The 22,976-nt window shown below is 41.6% G+C and overlaps 1 protein-coding gene across 1 annotated transcript in view; it reads right to left on the reverse strand.

Annotated features, from left to right (window-relative positions):
* Positions 1-22,976, reverse strand: part of LRP2 (LDL receptor related protein 2) — a 151,015-nt gene that overhangs the window by 23,624 nt on the left and 104,415 nt on the right. The window contains exons 48-63 of the mRNA XM_040227939.1: positions 20,783-20,990; positions 19,852-20,147; positions 17,695-18,211; positions 14,775-14,927; positions 14,100-14,270; positions 12,600-12,826; positions 11,333-11,510; positions 10,093-10,289; positions 9,158-9,403; positions 8,197-8,325; positions 7,174-7,293; positions 6,463-6,579; positions 5,758-5,874; positions 4,772-4,909; positions 2,237-2,359; positions 650-778 (exon numbers count right to left, since the gene is read on the reverse strand). Of these exons, the coding sequence (XP_040083873.1) occupies positions 650-778; positions 2,237-2,359; positions 4,772-4,909; positions 5,758-5,874; positions 6,463-6,579; positions 7,174-7,293; positions 8,197-8,325; positions 9,158-9,403; positions 10,093-10,289; positions 11,333-11,510; positions 12,600-12,826; positions 14,100-14,270; positions 14,775-14,927; positions 17,695-18,211; positions 19,852-20,147; positions 20,783-20,990 (3,066 nt within the window). The remainder of the gene's footprint in view (positions 1-649; positions 779-2,236; positions 2,360-4,771; positions 4,910-5,757; positions 5,875-6,462; positions 6,580-7,173; positions 7,294-8,196; positions 8,326-9,157; positions 9,404-10,092; positions 10,290-11,332; positions 11,511-12,599; positions 12,827-14,099; positions 14,271-14,774; positions 14,928-17,694; positions 18,212-19,851; positions 20,148-20,782; positions 20,991-22,976) is intronic.

Raw genomic sequence — 22,976 nt, forward strand, 5'->3', positions numbered from 1 at the left:
CAAAACTATATTTGTAAAATTTATTGGCAGTGCCAGGTCTTAGTTGCAGCATACGGGATCTTTAGTTGCAGTATGTGGGTTCTAGTTCCCCAACCAGGGATCGAACCAGGCCGTGTGCATTGGGAGCACAGAGTCTTAACCACTGGACCACTAAGAATGTCCTGACATTTCCATTCTTACCAACTACTCTTCCCCTCTGTGCCAAAGATGCTGCATTTGGCTTAAGACGAAAAAAAAGTGCAAACTTAGAAACAAAATAAATAGCTCAAAGGTGCTGACAGCTACCTAGTGAACTGGGAAGAGGATGTGCCTTGCAGTTAGGAGACTAGAGTTCAAATCCTGACTCAATTTCTTAATGACAGGAAGACACAGCCAATTTATTTAACCTGTAGGGTGGTTTCCTCATTTGTTTAAAAGAGAGTGACAGAGAGGCAAACAATTCCTAACTCACAGGATTGTTACATGGATAAAATGAAATAGTCCATGTAGTATTCAGCACAATGTCTGGTATAGAAAAAGTGTTCAATAAAGAAACACAACATGTAAACTAAAGACAAATGTGGTTACCGTTTACTTTATGTTATTGCAAGTTTTTCAGTAAGGTAACCTGAGTTACTACCATGAAATACAAAAATAATTATTTACTTACTGCATCCCGTCTCATCGAAATTGTCACCACAGTCATTAACATGATCACACACCCGGTGCTGTGGAATGCAACGCCCATTGCTACACTTAAATTCATCTGGTGTACAAGGTTTAGGAGTCGGTTCTACACCTATAATTTAAGAATAAGTTCAAGTCAAAACATTCTCTTCTGCAAAACAAGATGCTTCCTTCTGTGGCAGAGACAGTGTTTCTCACAAATAAGCTGGTGCTTCCCTACAATTCCTGGTCTCCCTTGCAGTTAGCTTGGGGCCAGATCCAGCCAATGGACTATGAGCATATTGGACACCTGTCACTTCCAGGCCTAGGAAGTAAGGAAACTGTCTCCTCCATTTCTCTCTTCTCCCGCCTCAGCAACCTTGAAGACTATGTGTTCCGGATGGCTTAATACAGGATCAAGGGGGCTGCCTGACCTTCACCAAACTTTAGGCCTCTGCTGGTGTAAGCCGCTGAAATGTTGCAGTTCGTCTACTGTGATGCCTAGCAGTGATTCCTCTAACATGGGAAGAATTCCTCCTCCGTGGGAAGAATTTTAGCTTCCTATCCCTTTTTTCCACTCTGGGATTTGATCACATCCTACAGATGTCTGGCAGGATTAATAGAGGAAGTGGGAACAGAAGACAAAAAGATGAAAACCTGCCCCAATTTTTAAAAGAAGTTTTATTTCTAGGTTTCATTCTTTTGTATTATGCTTCAAACAAACATATTAACAATGTTATAACCATTGGCTCATCTCTGCCCCAAAAAGGGGAAGGAGAGGCAGGGTACAAACTTGAACAGGGCAATAGTATCAAAGTCTGCCTGACACAGGATGGCAACTGGCAGTAAGCATTCTAAGGCCACATCAGTATCAGGAATAGAGAATAGAAAAGCATGTATCCAAATTTCCCCCGATAATATCCTTTTAGGAAAAAAAGTAATTAGACTCAGGATAAATAACCTTCCTGACTGACTTTTTCTAGGTAAACTAAATTGCCCAGAAAATTAATCAGCTCTTTCCTTCAATGGATAGATGGAAAACGGTCTCAAAATGGAAAAGCACAGATTTCTCAATACCTAAAATATTAAATGCAGCCATTTATCTCTTAAAATAATCTATCATTTTTCTCTTCTGGGAAATGCATTTTCATTTTAAAGAAGGACATTAGCTAAGCCCTGTGAACAGCAGTGCAGCCTTAACATGAGCTTTTCAGCGGGACATTGAGAAGTTTCCATCCTTAGATCAACAATTAGAAGCTCTAGGCTGAAGAGTGACCGAACCTCATCTTTGAAAAGAGATAAACCATTAGTTTTTCAAGTGAGACTCAAACCACTATTTCGTATTTGTTCTCACTTCCTTAAGGAACTTTCCAACATCTGGTTCAAATGAAATAGGAAGAATGGGGGAAGGGCTGCATCTGAGTACTGTGTGTTTAGCGAGTCTTGCAAGCAATAATGTCCAAGGAGATCTGCAGTCATACGCACAGCTCAAGCCTCTATAGAACAGACTGAAATCCCTGAGGTGCCTTTTGTGGACTGCAGACAATTGGGGGCCTTTCTTTTTCCCTTCTCCCTTTTGACTTTTGCTTACAGAGCTCCTCTTTCTCATCACTTCCATCTCCACAGTCATCCTCCTGGTTGCACACCTCATGACGATAAATGCAGCGATTGTTGTCACACCGGAAACGGTATGGTGAGTCACAGGCAACATTTACTAGAACACAAGATGAAAAAGCAAAAGTTTACGTTAAGAGTAGAACATAAGGGTCAGTATCTAAAAACACTCCTGTTGCCAGCACCAGGCTTGGGCTTGCTTGGTTCGCCCCTTATTGGCTTATTAGATTAACCAATCGACAAACACATCTTGAGTGTCTTGTTGACACCCTGGTGCTGTGCTGTGCACCAGGTTCAACTGGGGAAAAGAAAGACACAGTCCTTATCCTCATGGGACTTTTATTCTAGCAGAGAAACCAACTTCACAAGTTAACCATTCAACTACAACTGTGGTAAGAGCCCCAAAGGAAACATGCTATGAAAGCATCTACCGGGAAGATCTGATATATAGATCTAGGGGAGGAGGGGTGAGAAGAGGCTTACATGGGAAGTCTGGGTCAGGAAGAAGATGGCAGGCTACTGGATGTGAATAAAAGATCTCTGTGGCTGGAGCTAGAGTGAGGAGGTCAACGGTGGCCAGGAGGTTGGAGACCAGCAGGACTCCATGAACTCTCTACATGAACTCTCATCCTAACAGCCACGAGTTCACCGTGTGTCCCTCTGACTACAGTCCAGAGAATGAAGTCTTTTCATTAAAGTTCTACACCATGATGGAATTCCCTTCCTCAATTTCCTCATCCATTACTTTCGAAGTTGACATCTCAAAGCAAACACAGACTCATTCTGCTACCCAGAGTTAGATCTCTGGCTGATGCTCATGCACCTGTGAGGAACCTACAGGTAAAGCCCAGGGCCCTTGGTTAGAACAGGGACACGGCCCTCTATACATGTACCAGGAATTCAGAACTCAACACACAGGTGTCCTCCTCTTTCCCATGGACGACATGGGCTGTTTGATTTTCCTTCTGCCTTGGTACCACACACAGGAAGCAAGAGGAGAGATTTTTAGTGAGGTTGAGGGGAAAAAAAGAACAGCTGCAAAAGTTGGCTCTTGGAAGTATTGTTAATAGAACTTCACAAGGATTATTTGTGGTGAGAGGAAAATGTAACCTTATAAAACAGCGCTGATCACTTTTTCATGTAGCTGTGTCTCAATCTCCCCAAAGTTTAATCTTACTAACTATGGGCACTTTATCTTATAGTGGGAAACAACTGTTCCAGGATTTATTTGACAGTTACACATGTTTAAGCTCTTTTTCAAGATTCTTCAAGTGAAAAACAAAACCAACTACTGTTAGTTCCTTAGAAGAAAAGATGGGGCAAGGGAAATATTGGGATGCCACTGGGAAAATATAATGTAATTTATATTTTAATTATATAATATAATTAAATTCTCTTGATGGAAGGACTATTCTGATTTATTATTTTCTAGAGTCAAATCCTAAAAATGAATAGTGAGGGCTAAAATGAATAGTGAGGAATCTAGGAAATTGAATGGAAGAGGTGATGAGAATCTCAGAAACAAATTACAGCTAAATGAGACTAAGAATTAAGAGTTTCAAGAGGAATGGAGGGCTTCTACTTACATGACATTCTTAACCTTGGCTTGCAGCTGAATCACACGGTGGGTGAGGGAGGGATTGGGGAGGTGGGTGGGCAGCTTACTAATGCAGAGATTGCTGGCCTCCACTGCCAGAGATTCTGATTGGGTAGACGTGGGATGGCCCATGAATCTGTGTTTCTAACAGGTCCCCAGGTGATACTGACTCTCTTAGTAATGGAGATGTTGCTTGAGATCTCCAATGACTCAAGGCATGGAGCAAAATGATCAAAACAAACTTATGTTCATTCACTTTGCTAAAATGCAGTAGTTCTCAACCAAGAGACCAAATCAAAACCTAAGGAGCTTTTTCAATATATTTTTGCCCAGACCCAAAATGTCCTTGGACATTTGATAGGTCTAAGCCTGAGGTGGGACCAGAGCATGTGCTTCCAAAGCACCTTTCCCCAAGGGATTCGGACGGGTACCCACATTGAGATTGACTGGTTTAAAAAATAAATATGCATCATACAACAGAAAGGAATTAGATGGGCTTGAATTGTGACGTAAAGTGAAGTGAGTTTAAAGATTAAGTGGTTTTAATATTTCCTAAAGGTGTTCTGTGAAGCTCCAGGGGTTTGGCAGAAGTACTCTGAGGGGCATTGAAAGTGGGGTGGAGCAGGAGAGAGACATACTCCACCCTAACTCAGACTTCGACCACAACAGACCTGCCTTTAGTTATGCATATTGGTTTTCCAACAATTTCTTTTGAGGCCACTGTTTTCAAAGGCCACAAAAATGTTTAAAACTATGGATGTCTGCCCAACTTTCTCATGTCCCAAGTAGAGAACTAAGCAGGAAGGCCAAGGAAAGTGCACTAATCAGATCATGTGTCCAATACACAAAAATTGTACAATTGCCCTCCCACTTATGCTCCACATAAACACCACCACCCCTCAATCTCTCACTCACAGCACAGATGGAGTTCTTCATCGGAACCATCACCACAGTCATTATCACCATCACATTTCCAAGATGAATGTATACAAACGTGATTTTTACATTCAAACATAGTAGCCGGGCAGTATGCACCATTGGGAAAGCGGGTGGCTGTGGGTGGGGAGGAGACATATTCAAATTATTAGGAAAAGATACTTTTTGGAAAGCTAGCTGGCTATTTCTCCTTTTATAGAAAGAATTCTCCTAATAGAAAGCGTTCCATTATAGCCTGCTCTTTCCTGATTCAACCACAAGTACTGCGGCCTTAAACCATCTGAAATTCTAATGGAATGTTTCTTAAGGGTAATTGACTAAGCCCAGTATTTAATGACATGAGTCATTCTATGGACAGCATTGGGTTTTTTCTTTTTCAGGTAAGTGAAACTTTTCAGCAGTGCCAGCACTGGCTTTTCCTATCATACATTTAAAGTCTCTTGGAAACCAAGGTTTTAAGATGTGGCAACCACATGATCAACAAAATCCATCATAGATAAGCATCAATAGTTAATATTTATTCAGTGGTTCAAAAAAAAAGACTAAAATACAAATGATCATATAGGCTTTATACTTTCAAACAGTTTTATATGCCTTTATTACAATTCAGAAAATGCTTAATGCTAGAACTTCAATATGGTTGAATACCCATTTATTCATTGCTTGAATATTCTTTTCCTGCCAAGTTTTTATCCGATTAATGATTTGTAGAGTAGTTGATGATATATAAATACTTTCATTAGCACAGACATAAAATATTCTCTCTATATATATAATATTTGAAATATTAGTGAAAGGTACTTGAATAACTATTGTGAAATATATAGACATGTTGACTCAAGCCCCACGTAAATTGATTATTATCAATGAATGCTGAATAGAAAATATCTATGACCTTTCAATCTAAGAAGTGGTGGCTAATGGGTCTAAACAGCCATAACCATACCAATCGTCTAGAAACTTACGACAATTGGCTTCATCAGAGGCATCGTGACAGTCAGCCAACCCATTGCACTTCATATATTCAGAAATACAGTGCCCACTATCACATTGAAAATATCCAGGACGGCAGGTCATCATCTCTGAAAAGGAAAGAATGTTATTTCCAAGGTGCCTTGGTATTCTCAGACAAGTTTTGGCTCTGTGGAGGGTAGTAAGTATTCTATCACATTCCTATACATACCCAGTGACTGGCTCACAAAAAATCCACAACTTGTGGTTAGTGAGTGAATAAACTCTAAAAAGTTACACCTTCCCCATTCAAGATATGGAGATGGAAGTGCCAATCTCTCCTCTAGTTAAAATGAGATTTTTAAAACTCTCTTGGGATTTTCCCCTATTATTGATCTAGAATGGTCTAAGGTAATCATAAAGCATAAAAAGTACAGAGAAGAAGGTACTGTAATGCTAAGGTTTATATATTATACCTAAAATACACAAAAGTCATCTTACTCTATAAAACCTTACAAACACACATTTGAAGTCCCTGTTGTTGTCGTTTCATGGCTAAGGGATGTCCAACTCTTTGTGACCCTAGGGACTGTAGCTCACCAGGCTCCTCTATCCATGGGATTTCCCAAGAAAGAATACCGAATTCCCTACTCCCCTCCAATGTGCTGATCCTAGTACGAGACTCTATGGGAAGCCCCTCAAATTGCTGTAACAGTTACCGCAGTCCCGCTCATCTGAGTTGTCCCCACAATCATTGGTTTGGTCACAGACCCATCGAGAAGGAATACAGCTCTGATCATCACATCGAAACTCGCTCTCTGTGCATTTCCGGGGGGCTGAAAAGGAAAGCCACATGGCCATTAGAGGGCACCAGGAGTCATTCACAGTGGACTGGCTTGTGGACTGGCCTAAGTGTCCTCTGTGCCCAACCCCCTCCTGTGCCCCAAGTCCCAGACCATCCAACCTGCAAAAATAGACTTTTCACTTCAATTGTAAGTCTGTTTTTAGTCAGTTATAATTGCAGGTGAAACCAGCACCCTGATTCTCTCCACAGCCCATACTTTCTCATTTCCAAAAGGAGACAAAAGTTAGAGTATATTTCATATTAGTTAATCTGAAATTGATACATATCATAAGGCAATGATGTAAGTCACCTCAAGTTCTTTTTGAAAAAAAAAAAAAAAAAAGATGTCGTTGAGTGTAAATAAATTAACAGACAAAAGATATACTTGGGTAAATATTCTTTTCCTAGAGCGTGATTACAATCTGCTAAGAAGAAGATGAAAAGTAGAAATGTACCAGTCACAAAGCAAGAGATCAGACAGCCATCATCCTACCCTTTGAGGATGAATGGCATTGACAACTGAGTTACAAAGAGCAGACATCACCACTCCACCGGCACATGGGAAAGAAGGACCCCGAACACTCACCACAGTTTTCCTCGTCGGAGCGGTCTCCACAGTCATTTTGCCCATCACATCTCCAGCGAAGAGGGATGCAGCGGTGATTTGTACATCGAAATTCCCCAGAAGGTTTGCATGTCATCGACTCTGCAAATCACAGTCATTGCAAATACTTCAGAAGCCCATGGTCAAAGAATGCCAAAGTAGTACTGGCTCTCTTGAGATGGTCTGAGGCTTATGCTACCATAGTCTTGAAACTCCCAGAAAGAGGAATGCCAGCCACATTCACTGTCAATACTCCTCTTTAGGCTAAACTGAACCTATCCTACTATTTGAAACTAAATCCATTCTCTTTTGTAGAAACAGTTCAAAAAATGATTTGGTCCCTGGCTTGTAATTTGCAACAAAGGCCTGGAAAGGAAAATTAAGTGATGCTGCCAGCAAACAAAACATGTCCATTACATTGTCTCTAGGTGATTAGATTCAGTGTTATTAAAATAACTCATTATCTTTCCTACCTCTCTTCCAACTAAACACGACACACACTGTTTTTCAGCTAGAGAATATGCCTAATCTTGGAAAATTCCATTAATTCATTTGGCCTTTTGTTCATAGATTCTTTCTATATTGCCAAACACAAAAGATGTGGAAGGTCAGAGAGACATTGGAAATATCAAAACCTCCAAATAAGAAATATTCTGATTTTGAAATATCCTTTTTAGAGATACATATCAAATCTTTTCTCTACCTCCTCCCTCCTATCCATTTCAATCAATCTGAAAGACAAGACAAACTTGTCAAATGTAAATAAGACTTTCCCATTTGTGAGAAATTACACAAATTCCTAATATCTTCACATTTTGGGAAAGATTTCATTTAGGATGATATAAATGAACCTTCCAGTACCCCTGTAAAATGCTGGGATCCCTATAAAATTGCTATAAAATGCACCATGTTATTAGAGGCAAACAAAGGAAGGATGATGGGAAATCCAGCCTCCCCTCCTGGTAAGTTGCTCCCCCCTCCCTCCTCCACTGCCACCCCTCCTACCACAGTCCTGCTCATCACTGTTGTCCCTGCAGTCGTTGACACCATTGCACACGGCCCACTTCGGGATGCAGCGGTAGTTTGTTTTACAGCTGAATTCTGTATAGTTATCACAGCGATAGGAGGGCCCCACTGAAAAGACAGGAGGGAGCAAAGTAAGAACTGAAGTCGTGGTCCAGCCAGGAAACCAGACACCTTTCCACAGTGACCATATTATTAACCAAGCAGACTCCATCTTTTCGGCAACTATGTCTCTTTTGTGCTTAGTTGCTCAGTCGTGTGGCTGACTCTCTGCAGCCCCATGGACTGTAGCCCACCAGGCTTCTCTGTCCATGGAATTTTCCGGGCAAGAATACTGGAGTGGGTTGCCAGTTCCTACTCCAGGGGATCTCCCCAGCCCAGGGACTGAACCTGCCTCTCTCGCACTGGCAGGTGGGTTCATCACCACTGAGTCACCTGGGAAGCCTGTGTCTCCTTTAGGTGTGATTTGTTCCCTCAGAGTAGAAAGACAGAGACCTTAGGTTTTCTCAACACATCATTACCACTCATTTATGTTGTGGTCAGACTGTTGAGGGGGCAATGGGGTGGGATGGGGGAAAAGGTACGCTGGTACATTTTTTCACTGGGTTTGAAGTTAAAAAAAATCACTTCACATGAGGTTCAGGTCCCTCATTCACCTTCGCTGTCTCTCACCAGCTTTCTCTGAGGCTCAAAACAGAAGGTGCAAGATAAAAATGTAAGTTCTTTGATCATATTCTGTAGTTAGGCTTCCTGTGGGCAGAGACCAGGAATCTGCCATTTGAGACCCAGGGATGTGGTTCAAGCTGCAGGCTGAGCGTGCAGCTCCCCTCTGTGTTCCTGGGGAGAGCGAAGAGGGTGCATGCCGCAGGGCGACAGCAAGGGCCACGCACTCTCTCCAGCCACACAGGGCTGCTCTCAGGCCAGACCTGCACACAGAACTCACAGCATGTCTGCAAGGGCTCGTCCGAGTAGTCTCCGCAGTCGTTGTCCACGTCACACTTCCACGTCTGAGGGATGCAGTGGCCGTTGGCACACTTGAAGTAGCCGGGCCGGCAGGTCCTGTTGGCGCAGTGGGAGCTGTCTTCGTCCGAGTTATCGTCACAGTCGTCCTCCATGTCACACTGCCAGGATTCCGGAATGCAACGTTTGTTGGCGCACTGCCATTCGTAGGGCTCACACCGGTGATGCTCTGCAAGCGGTGGCATTTGGCTATCAGTTTGGAAGGCTTCAGGAACAGAAGCCCCTAATTCACACTAATGGACCCTGTAAAACTCCACTATACCTTCCTTTTAGAGGACTTATGGCCTAATGCGCTCATTATTAACCAGTAACGCTACACGGGCAGATAGTCCTTTGACTATTACTGTCTCTTACATTCTTAAAGATCTTTTTCTTGCATATAACATTAAAGGATGAGGATTGACAGCCTACTAAATTCACTTTCTCCGGTACCTGTTGCCCTAATGGACAATGGTTTTCAAACTTTGTGTTTGTTGCTATTGTTGATGCACTACTTTGGAGTTGGAGGGCTGTTTTTTTGGGTTTTAGTGGAGGTTTTTTTTTTTTTTTTTGAGAGGGTGTTTTTTAAAACTGGAGACATAACTAAATATCACAACTGAGAGTCCCTGTTTAAAATGTGGGAATCCCTGATTTCACCCTCAATATTAGCTCTTAAAGAAGACTCTATACACAGTACACAGCAAAGAACCACCAATATAGACAACTTATAGATGTGGGATGGACTCTGAGTTGTCTTTTTCCTCCCCCAGGATTTTGGACCAGATTTTGATTTGACATTCAGAAAACCCCCACAGAACCATGATTGTACATGATCAACTACAGAAGTGGGCAAAGAACGGAGAAAGTGATTCCACTCACCACAAAGCACAGGGTCTTCATCCGACCCATCAGGGCAATCCCGACGCAAATTGCATAGGGAGTGTGAGCTGGTGCAGTTGCCATCATTGCACTGGAACATTCCTAATGCGCAGAAGCGCTGTGGGCAAGTGATAGGTTCATCAGAACCATCCAAGCAGTCTCTCCGCCCGTCACATTTCCACCAGATAGGAATACACCTGCACAAAGGAAGCAGCACTTCTCTTAGCAAAGCGACAGGCAGTTAGAGGAGCAGGCAATGACCATCCAGGTAGAAGAAGGCAAAGCTGACTTTCAAGCAATGATAAGCAAGTGTTTTATCATGGCCCAAGAAGAGGATCGATTCAACCCTGGTTACTGTGGCATAATCTTCAGAGAAAACATAACGAGGTTAGATAGAACAGGTGTGTTAAGACCCACCACATGCTGAAAAAGTGCTTTGAGCGTGATGACCAAATTCCTGCCACAGCCAACAGTGAAGTGTGCATTCTGGGTAACAGATGGATGGTTAGAGCTATCAGTCAGAGGGAGAGATGACATTAGGCTATGGGCTGGGAAGCTGGAGGCACTATCATTTGTTGAGAGTCTACGTCGTGATGGGGTATGCTAGATTCTTAATCTAGGATTCTTTACTCAATCATCAAAATAATCTGGCACTGAATCTTAGATGCTGTGGTTTGCATAACACCTCCTCTTAATCTCACTCTCTGACTCTGAATTCCTAGTCATCAAGGGCTGTACCCACTGTGAGGGAAATAATCTGTGACCGTGTTTCATAACAAATACAAATGATCAAAAATAGATTTGTGTGAGCCTCGATCCTCTAGCATAGTTAACTGAGGAGCTAGGCCAGCATGTGTTTGAAAAAGATGGGGAAATTCTATCATTCCTAAGGGCTGTTTCTCAGTGTACACTTATGTACATTCTTGACCCTGAGACTTTGGGCAATTCATTAGAAATAAAACACACTCAGTTTGCTTCCTTGTTACAGATATGAAAATTTGCATGCCTGGGTGTAACTATTTGGTTCCCAAAATGCCTCCTTTCATGGAAGAAATTATCTGAAGTTGGAGACTTCAGACTGAAGTTGGACAGTTGGAGACAGTCTTGGTGTATCCTAAACCAGCCATGTTAATTAGCCAAAATCTTGTTCATTACAAAACTCTCATCCCCAGGGGCCTTGAAGTTCAATGTGTGTCCAAAGGCTGGAGAGGCAGTGGAGAGAGGCAGGAGCGAGCCTTACATTTCGCTGTTGGCACACAGGAATTGGGTGCTAGAGCACATGGGCAGGCACTGGGTGTTGTGACCACGCTGGACGGTATAGAAGTTATCTGGACACTCGCAAGTGAATCCAACACCTCCTTCTTTGATGAGGCAGAGATGAGAACAGCCACCATTGTTCGTACCACAGGGATTAGCCACTAGTGAAAGAAGGGAGAAAACATATGTTCATCCACTTAAAGCATGGAAGAACTGATTACCTGCCACATAAAACTCATCATTACCCTAGATGCATGCTTTTTCAAAAAGTTCACAAAGAAGACATACGGGAGAGCTGTGTTAGCAGCCCTGTTGCTGATACCATAAACTGATTTATGTGCAGAAGTGAGGCTTACTCACTGCTAGAAAAGATCTCTCAAAGTTCCCTGGTGGTCCAGTGGTTAGGACTCCACACTCCCAGTGCAGGAGGCACAGGTTTGATTCTTGTTTAAGGAACTAGATCCCACATTCCATTAAAAAAGAACGTTCTTGGAGAGCAAGTGGGAGGTTTAGCTTACCTCCATGCACCCAGAACGTAAGTTAAAGTTTTACTTTCCAACAGATGCTATATTCTCTCCTCCTAAGGATACAGGCAACAGAAGGCAACAGGCAACTTGACCCAGAATCATGACAACATGACCTAGCAGGCCCACAAAATGTACTCTATCCCCAAAGAATATTCCAGAACTTGGCTAAATATCAAATGCAAATAGCCATTTAATAAATTATATTTTATGGTTACTGTAACTTTCCTTTAAGCATTTCTTTTGATCATTTCAGTAGATTGATCTTAGTAAATAAATGATTCTTATAAATACATCCATGTGATTATAATACATCTCTTAGGTATTATAATTTATTGTGGTTACACAGGAAAGTCCTTATTTTTCAAAGGTGCTTTCTTAAGTAGGACTGAAATGTCAAGGCAACATACAATAACTATTGATTCTTATTAAAAAAAAAACAACCCCAAGATCTTTAAGAAGATAGCAGGTACTATGAAAAAAGAATCATCAGCAGCCTTTTCCAGAAACAGGGGAATAAACTCTATACCTTTAATTTCCATCCCCTCAACTCTCAACATTTGTTTCATAGAAAACAGTAACAAGTAACATCATTTCCAGTATAAATTATGATATTAATGATTAAAAAAATTAAAAAAAAAAAACAAGAGCAGCATGCACAAGACCCTAAAGTAACTGCAAAAGCTTCTGAGTAACTGTGCAAAAACTTCTAAATCAACTACTCACCAATTGGCTGCCTGTAAGGATGATAGACATGGATGTCATACGGCCTGTGTGTTACGTTCAACAGCACCACTCTATTTGACCCATTGTATTTGTTTCCCTTTTCAACTGTCTTTGTATTCCAATCTGTCCAATAAATGGTGTCTTCAAAAATGGTAATAGCAAAGGGGTGAGACAGTGTGCCAGTTTCATATACCGTGTGCCGATGGCGGCCATCCAAATCAGAGTACCTAGGATCAAAGGAAGAAAGAGTGACTCAGTGAAGATCATGCCTCTCCTCTAATGCCTTTAAGGATGGAGGAGCTACCAAATCAATGAATATCATGGAATTTGGCTAGGAAATTATATCAGAATATTGTTACTTTGGGGCTTCCCTGGTGGCTCAGATGGTAAGTAATCCACCTGCAATGTGGGAGACCTGAGTTCGACCCCTGAGTTGGGAAGATCCCCTGGAGAAGGGAATGGCTACCCACTCCAGCATTCTGGCCTGGAGAATTGCGTGGACTGTTTAGTCCATGGGGTCACAAAGAGTCGGACCTGACTGAGTGACTTTCACTTCACTGTTACTTTAATATTTAAAAATCTGGGCACAAACCCTAAAACTCCCATAAGAGGTGGAATGATCTAGCAACTACAAAGTTGATAACATTAGCCATGGGATGTCAGGAAATTTTCCAAAATATCTTAATTTATGAAAACTTAAAGAAGGCATAGGAAAACCAGGGGTCAATCTTCTGGATCCCTGTTGCTAAGACTGCAGACAAATGACCAGAACATAGTCATTATCTGTTTCTTTTTTAAAAATTCATAAACCAGAAAGCAGTCTTGATCTCTTCTCTTTCACTTCTTGCATGATCTCTACATAGAGAGCTCAGACACTTTTATGAGTATTTTTTCTCAAGTGAAATCTTTTTCAAGATAAATTTAACAGAATGCCACAATTTTTAAAGATCTTGTTTTTTGCATGCAATAAGCTGTGCATCTGGGTACAAATTCATAAATACCCAGAAGACATCACCATCGTCTAACTGTGGCATAATTAGCAATGTCTCTGAAATAAACACATATTGCTTGGCCAAAAATTTGCATTACCTTTTTTACAAGGAGTATTCTTCATTGAACAGTATAATGTTTCCAAGTCTATTTATCATATATTTGGAAGGGAAGGGCAGAGTAAAGGGATAAGGAAATTCAGATGAGTTGAGCACTAGGCTGACTACCATAGTGGAGAGATTACTAGCTGCTTTTTCAGGAGTGTAAGAAGTAAAAGCACCAAGACAAAACTGTGATCTGGATGGCTTCAAAGTTCACACTCTTTCTCTTGTACCATGTCTCAGAGCTCGGCGAGCTGCCTACAGGCACTTTAGTTAGAAGCGACCTCAGAGTGACTTTTAACAAACAGGCCAATTAGAAGCTGCCTAGGAATAATGCACTGGCAACACAAACCCTGGTGCTTGGAATGAAGAGTTATACGGTTTGCTTTATTCTTTTCTATGTACGTACTCAATGTAGCCCAGGTGGGCATCTGCCCAGTAGAGTAGATCATTGGTGTAATCAATGGTGAGGCCATTGGGCCACATGATCTTGGTAGAGATAATCAGAGACTTATGGGTTCCGTCCATGCCTACTCTCCCAATGTATGCTCGGTCACCCCAGTCTGCCCAGTAGACATGCCTGTTGGAGCAAACACAACATGTCAGTCCCCGAAGCCAGAGGAACTCAGTGGCAAAGACACAAGCTTTCTCCAATTAGAGAAACAGAATTTACATCCTACAGAGCATTTCATAAAGGAAAGAGAACTAATAGAAAGGAATCTAAAAGGGGACAATGTGTAGGAAATTCTCAGGAATGAACATGATAAACTAGAGATTTCAGTATATTTGACATGGAAAGTCCAAAAAAGGTGAGTTGTTGTTTTCTTAACCATGATTTACTTGCATGCAGCCAAAATATGTAACTTTATAAGTGAAGTGATGTATCATGGCAAAGAAAATAGCATATGAATATTATTTGAACAAGTCATGCTTCTAGCATACTAAGCCATTTACCAGGTAGAAAAAGGAGAAGACAAATTCCAGCAAGATACTGGCCTTGAGATCACTACGTGAACAGCCTTTTTGGTAACAGAGGTGGAAGAAGGGCGTAAAAGAAGAGCCTGAGATTACAGGAAGACAATACCCATATTGAGGGTGAAGTACAAGTCCTCTAGGATTCTCAAAGCAGAAGGTGTTGTTGGCATCCACACAGTGCTCAGCCAACTTGCGGCGGTATCGACCACTGAGGTCAGAGACAGAAAGGCAATGCAGGTAGGAATCCACCCAATAGAGCTTTCTGCAAACGGAGAGGCAGGAGTTAGAGCCATTTTACTTGTAAAACAATGTACATTTAGCCACACAATGTCCTATCCAAGCACTTTTCCCCCAAGCAAACAGAGGAAAACAGTTGATCTTCCTGCAATGAAGCAAAAAAAGACACAATAATGTGTGCTTTGTAACCTTGTGGACTATAGCCCACCAGTCTCCTCTGTCTTGGGATTTTCCCAGTAAGTATACTGGATTGAGTTTTCATTGAGTTTTCAAGGGGATGTCACCTTACAGTAGAGAATTGTGGGGCCACAGAAGGATTTTGGCTTTACTTGCTTCATACAGCAAAAGGCATCTTTCCAGGTAATGATCCAGGCTTCACAGGAGCAACGAAGCAGAATTGAGAGCAATCAATAAGTCTCATGAATTACAGTTTATATGTGGAGTCAAGGAAACTTATCTCAAGTGCAGCCTTGAGACTGCAAAAGGGAACTCTGAATGCTGGCATCCTTAAGATAAAGAAAGACTTGACACCTCCCTGGCCTTGTCCCACTAGGCTGGCAAAATGACTTTCTTAACCTGTGCCAAATTTCATTTAATCAAATCACCAGTCTTAAAGTATCCATAACCTTCCAAAGTTCAATACTCCGAGAATGTCTGATAGTCAATTTCCACTGAAATGATTTCTCTTCCGAAAGCTTCAATGTCTCCTCGCCAGAGGTAAACACGATCCAATCATACTAGGTGTCGGAGTAACTGTCAGGACAGTAGTACCTTCTTAGGCTTGTGGATGAGGAAAGGAGTATGCAAAAATGTACAGGCCTTGCTCACTTGGCTGAGTACTGATGACTGAGATGGCTACAATTTTGGATTCTATCACTGTAGAGGGGAATAATAGTAACTATCTATCCAATGCCAGGTTTCCCGGGGGGCTCAGTGGTAAAGAATCTTCCTGTCAATGCAGGAGACACAGGAAACGGGTTTGATCCCTGGGTCTGGAATACCCACTGGAGGAGGAAATGAAAATTCAATCCAGTATACTTACTGGCAAAATCCCAAGACAGAGGAGACTGGTGGGCTATAGTCCATAGGGGTGCAAAGAGTAGGATACAACTTAGGGACCGAACACGCTCCTATTCAGTGCCAGGCCCTGGGCTAAGATCTCAACAACTGCCGGAGTAGGTTCTACTGTTACTCTTGTTTTCTTGATAAGGCTGCTGAGACCCAGAAGTTAGTAAGAGCTAGAGCAGGAATTAATTCAAGACTGGCTATACCATAGGGCACTCTACTCTGTGGAGCTTACTGCCAACTCACTAATTCCTTTTTATTCAACAATCAAAACACTGACATGTGAACAGAATATGGAGAAGACACTCCATCCCCATATAGGGAAAAATTAAGAGGACTGAGAGCCAGTCCAATTTTCCACTGTGAAATTTTGCACTGTGCTTTGAAAAACTAGTATATCAAGTTTAAAGGCTTTGGGAACCAAATATCTTTGAGTTTATTGTGGACATCTTTATCGATACTGGGAAGATTATTTCAAATTTCCAAGTAATTGTATCTTAGAACTGCCCCCCAAGCCTAAATGTGACTAGGTTCTATTCTGCCTTGTGTTTTAAGGAATGTTTAATCTGGTTGGAATCTTTCTTGAACATCTGAGGAAATGCTTCAGTCGTAAGATATTTTATCTTACAATCACCCTAGACTTTTTCGCTCTGTCTTCCTGACTACCACACATGTATCTAATTCTTTCCCCTGGTCAAACACTATGCCTAGAACAAGAGAAAAGCAGCTAAAGTCCAGGGGAAAATACCATCCTACCAGTTTTGGGGAGAGAGGGCTGAATGACAATATCAAGGTTAAAATATTATCTATCTTTCCCTGTATTGAAGCAAGGACAAGATAAGAAGAGGTACCACAGTTAGTTCTGTTCCTGCAAATCATTATTTGCTATGCTTTTTGACACCCCACAGAGTCATTATATATAACATATTTGTATTCACATCAATATTTTATTGATTATTCTGCAGGCAGTTTTGGAGCAGGCAGGCTATTATTCAACTAGAACTAGGAAGTCAATTCTCCATCCCCCATCTTTACTCTTAAGATGATCAAACAGAAAAGATGTGGAAGCATCCTCTGTGGGTCTGGGGTGACCAAAGCAATAATATTTGCAGCCTAAGTGCATGCGGCTTCCTGTCAACCACAAAGCCAAGTGTCTGATTCAGTAGAGGTGTGAAGAAGTGTGATTGAACTGGTAGAGTTAAATTAAAATACTACTGTCTACTGTAAAGATGCTCAGAGTTTCAAGTTAGCCATTCTTTAATTTATAACTAGCCCAAGTTGGGAATGACTAGCACTGTTAAGTAGCCTGTGAATTCCAGGAAAGCAGGGGCTGTGTCTGTCTTGTTTATCTCCAAACCCCAGTCCCTAGAATAGCATCGCACTTAGGCAACAGCTTTAAATGACTGAACCAACCAAAGCATGAATCATCCCTTCACATACCTCCAGTAATAACAGAGCTCTTTCTTCCTTTGTGATGTGCCCCCCCTATAAAATTCATATCATAAATTCTTAAAAATCACTAGATTTTAGATTCTGTGGTATCCCATTTGATTATTAGGTACACACCAGAAAACAGCAACAACAAAAACAAAACATGCAGAAGCATTAAAATGTTTCTAACTGGTAACCCAAGTGGGAAAGATCAATTCCCTATTAAGATGAAAGCCTGGCTAGAACACTTTTTAAAAAACAAAAACTTGTTAACTTTTAAATAGCTTTTTTCTTACCTGGTAACCCAGTCGACAGCCAGACTTTCCGCACCTGGTAGATTGTGCTTTAGGACTGTCTCCCTGTTTGTCTTATTCACAAACATTCTCTCAATGACTTTATTCTCTATATCAAGCCAGTACAATCTCTTTTCTACTCGGTCAAAATCCAATGCCACAACGTTACCCAATCCTTGCAAGATGAGGGAGTATAAATTGTCATAGATAGTTAGATTTCTCAAATAGTAACGGTTGCTAAAAATGAGATCAGGCTCGATGTTGCTGTTCTGCCGGCAGGTCTTTCCATCTGGCTCACGGATGTAGCCTGGGGCACATTTGCAGATGTAAGTGCCAGGTAAGTTCTCACACTTTTGGCTACAGATGAAGGGCGTCTCCTTGCATTCATCAATATCAACACAAGTCCTCTTGTCAGACAACAGCTTGTAACCAGGGTTACAAGAACAATAGAAACTGGTTAAGGTGTCTGTGCAGTTTTGGTTACAACCACTGAGCGTAGGGTCATTGCACTCATTAATGCCTGTAAGGTAAAAGACAGTTATCAGAGAACCTAAGTTGTCAGTAATGGACCCACCATAATGGTCAAAAAGTCATCCTTCCCGCTGGACAGATGCAGTTCTTTTTTTTGGTTGGGTTTGGACAGAGCCAAGTTCTTAAGCAACAGTTAGAACTGGACATGGAACAACAGACTGGTTCCAAACAGGAAAAGGAGTACGTCAAGGCTGTATATTGTCACTCTGCTTATTTAACTTATATGCAGAGTACATCATGAGAAATGCTGGACTGGAAGAAACACAAGCTGGAGTCAAGATTGTGGAGAAATATCAATAACCTCAGATACGCAGATGACACCACCCTTATAGCAGAAAGTGAAGAGGAACTAAAAAGCCTCTTGATGAAAGTGAAAGAGGAGAGTGAAAAAGTGGGCTTAAAGCTCAACATTCAGAAAACGAAGATCATGGCATCCAGTCCCATCATTTCATGGGAAATAGATGGGGAAACAGTGGAAACAGTGTCAGACTATTTTTTGGGGCTCCAAAATCACTGCAGATGGTGACTCCACCCATGAAATTAAAAGACGCTTACTCCTTGGAAGAAAAGTTATGACCAACCTAGATAGCATATTCAAAAGCAGAGACATTACTTTGCCGACTAAGGTCCGTCTAGTCAAGGCTATGGTTTTTCCTGTGGTCATGTATGGATGTGAGAGTTGGACTGTGAAGAAGGCTGAGTGCCGAAGAATTGATGCATTTGAACTGTGGTGTTGGAGAAGACTCTTGAGAGTCCCTTGGACTGCAAGGAGATCCAACCAGTCCATTCTGAAGGAGATCAACCCTGGGATTTCTTTGGAAGGAATGATGCTAAAGCTGAAATTCCAGTACTTTGGCCACCTCATGCGAAGAGTTGACTCATTGGAAAAGACTCTGATGCTGGGAGGGATTGGGGGCAGGAGGAGAAGGGGACGACAGAGGATGAGATGGCTAGATGGCACCACTGACTCGATGGACGTGAGTCTGAGTGAACTGCGGGAGTTGGTGATGGACAGGGAGGCCTGCCGTGCTGCGATTCCTAGGGTCGCAAAGAGTCGGACACAACTGAGCGACTGAGCTGAACTGAACTGAACTGAACTGAAGTTCTTAATGAATCATGCTAAAAAAGACAAACAGGGACAAATAAAAAGGGATTTCTAAAGGCCCTACATTATTCAAAAGTCACTCTTACTCAACTTCCTTCCTTGATCCTTCACCAATGGTTTTAACCAGGGTGGGGTTAGGGGTGGGGTGGGAGGGGGACTTCCAGTTAAACTCTCCCCTTTAGTCACCTGAGGATGAAAATTAAGAACAGATTAAGGAATGTAGGAGGGGCAGTTAAAGCAACAAGTCACTGCAAGATCACCACTGTCTGCTTTTAGATAGATGGCCTTAATTTGTTTATCTCCTATTCTCTATAATGAATGACTAACTGATGATTAGTCCAAAAATGTGTGTGACTGACCTTATAGACCAAGAAATCCTTGCTTCTTCATAGACAAACAACAGTAATTTTCTGGCAGTGTGCTACTTAGAGAACCAACTGAAAGGTCCTACTAAGTCAGAAAGGGTTGAGAATCCACGTTCAGTCCCCCTCATTTCCTTTTCCCTAATCTTCCATTATACTCACCACATCCTTTCTCATCACTGTTGTCTGAGCAGTCAGGGAAGTGGTTACAGACTTTCACCATCTCAATGCAGTTCCCATTGTCACACCTGAACTGATGAGGGGGACATGTGGTTTCTGGGGTGTGACAGAGGTGCTCCAGCTCATCAGAGTTATCTCTACAGTCATTGTCCCCGTCACAGACATAGGCCTTATTAATGCAGAGTCCGTTCTGACACGTAAAAAGGGTCTCGCCACAGGCAGGGTACACACAGCCCCTCTCATCACTGTAGTCACCACAGTCATTGTTCCGGTCACACCTGTGTCATGAGACCCAGTACACTTAAAATCAGAATATTTCAGGTGAAAATCCAGATCCCCAATTTCTCTCCAAACCCATGATGCTAACTAGTGTCTGTGTCTCTTAGCTGGAGCACACGCCCACAGTCTGCCTCACCTGCCTCTCTCTGTTGTCAGGCTGACCCTGAGCCACAGCATGCAGTCCCATTTATCATCCTGCTCACACTGGTACTTTTCTTATAGCAGAAAGAATTGAATGAAGTATTTCTTATGGCCATGACTCTATTCCAAGTGGCAAACCCTGAGCATCAGCTGCCTCAAGAATTTTCTTCTAGTAAATTCCCACTTCACTCATCTCTCTGATCCTCTGTGCAAGGTCACGATATGACCTTCATGGACCCCAGGCACTTCTGCTTTCTTGGGCCCCTTCCTCCATAAAAATATTTTAAATTATATTTAAGGACTACGTTGGTATAAAGGCATATATATTATTATTTAGTATGTAAATACTTCCTTTGAAGTTCTCTTTATTTATTTTTTTTTGATTTTAAAAGAAGTCCAAACATTTTCAGAGGCCATGAAAAGTATCATGGGCCCCAGCCCTGCCTCATGGACGTTTAAGGTTTGTTAATAAGTTTTTTAATCCCCAATTCACCTGAAGTGGTTGGGGATACACAAGCCATTGTTACAGACGAACTCCGTTCCAAAGCAGGATCTCCTGGTGCAATTCTGGTGCTCATCAGAGGCATCAAGGCAATCCGCTTCGCCATCACAAACCCATGATTCAGGGATACACCCTCTGTGTGGATGCACACCAACTACACAGGCAAACTCAGAACTTGAGCAGTTGCGATTCTCTGAAGCTAAAGCACAAAGAGAATCAGGAATCATATGAGAGCTCATTCCAGCAGTCAAGTTCATTTTGAATCAATATTTATCTTGTTTTACATTACATAATAGTCTAAGGGATGAAAGGAAATGAAGGGAAAATAGGAAGACAAATTACTCTCCCAAATTTTCATTTCAAATGCTTTCAATCTTGAATTTTTTCAGAAGTAAAAAGTAAAGATAAACACCTCATAATTTAATTTCCATAAAATTAATATAAGGTCATATTTTTCCCTTAGAGATATAGAAAACTACTTGATTTTATTAACTGGATAGTAAAAATCCCACACATTTGGTAATTATTTTTATTTTATAAAGTATAATCACACAAACACAATGTGAGATAGGCATTTTTATGCCAGTTTTATGAGAAAAGTGAAACTCACAATGGTTAACTAGACAGCAAAAGATCACAGAATTTTCTAAAAAGCTAGGGCTTCTTTCCTAGATATTTAGGAAGAGTACTTGTTAATAAGAGTCGACAGAGGTCAGCTTCCAGCTCGGTGCCTGCCCGGATTCCTGACATGGTGTAAGGCCGAGAGGGTGGGGAAGGCAGGAGCGGGGTGAGAGAGGACTCGGGGCAGCCAGCCTGTGGTGGGGCCGGAGTGCTGGCACTTTGAACTCTGGGCAAAGGTGAAGCACAACTTTTGCAACTCGTGCTGGCAGCTCTCCTCCCCCCAGGATAATGGATGCTGTTTTCTAACAGCAGAAGCCATCCTGTGACCAAATTCAAGAAGCTTGAGGGGTGCCATATAGAAGGAGAAGTCTTGAGACTACTGTAAAAATAAGACAGAAAACCAGAAGCAGGAGGCTTGAGTCCAAATCCTGAGAACACCAGAGAACTCCTGACTCCAGGGAACATTAATTGACAGGAGCTCATCAAACATCTCCATACCTACACTGAAACCAAGCACCAACCAAGGGCCAACAAGTTCCAGAGCAAGACATACCACACAAATTCTCCAGCAACACAGGAACACAGCCCTGAGCTTCAATATACAGGCTGCCCAAAGTTACTCCAAACCCACCGAAATCTCATAACTTATTACTGGACACTTCATTGTACTCCAGAGAGAAGAAATCCAGCTCCACCCACCAGAACACAAGCTTCCCTAACCAAGAAACCTTGACAAGCCTCCCGTACAACCTCACCCACAGTGAGGAGACTCCACAATAAAGAAAACTCCATAAACTGCCAGAATACAGAAAGACCACCCCAAACTCAACAATATAAACAAGATCAAGAGACAGAGGAATACCCAGCAAGTAAAGGAACAGGATAAATGCCCACCAAACCAAACAAAAGAGGAAGAGATAGGGAATCTACCTGATAAAGAATTCCAAATAATGATAGTGAAAATGATCCAAAACCTTGAAATCAAAACGGAATCACAGTTAAATAGCCTGGAGACAAGGATTGAGAAGATGCAAGAAAGGTTTAACAAGGACCTAGAAGAAATAAAAAAGAGTCAATATATAATGAATAATGCAATAAATGAGATCAAAAACACTCTGGAGGCAACAAATAGTAAAATAACAGAGGCAGAAGATAGGATTAGTGAAGTAGAAGATAGAATGGTAGAAATTAATGAATCAGAGATGAAAAAAGAAAAACGAATTAAAAGAAATAAGGACAATCTCAGAGACCTCCAGGACAATATTAAACACCCCAACATTCAAATCAGGAGTCCCAGAAGAAGAAGACAAAAAGAAAGACCATGAGAAAATACTTGAGGAGATAATAGTTGAAAACTAAAATGGGGAAGGAAATAATCACCCAAGTCCAAGAAACCCAGAGTCCCAAACAGGATAAACCCAAGGCGAAACACCCTAAGACACATATTAATCAAATTAACAAAGATCAAACACAAAGAACAAATATCAAAAGCAGCAAGGGAAAAACAACAAATAACACATAAGGTGATTCCCATAAGGATAACAGCTGATCTTTCAACAGAAAC

The sequence above is a fragment of the Oryx dammah genome, unplaced genomic scaffold (genome assembly GCF_014754425.2).
Source record: "Oryx dammah isolate SB20612 unplaced genomic scaffold, SCBI_Odam_1.1 HiC_scaffold_27, whole genome shotgun sequence".
NCBI classification, from domain to species: domain Eukaryota; kingdom Metazoa; phylum Chordata; class Mammalia; order Artiodactyla; family Bovidae; genus Oryx; species Oryx dammah.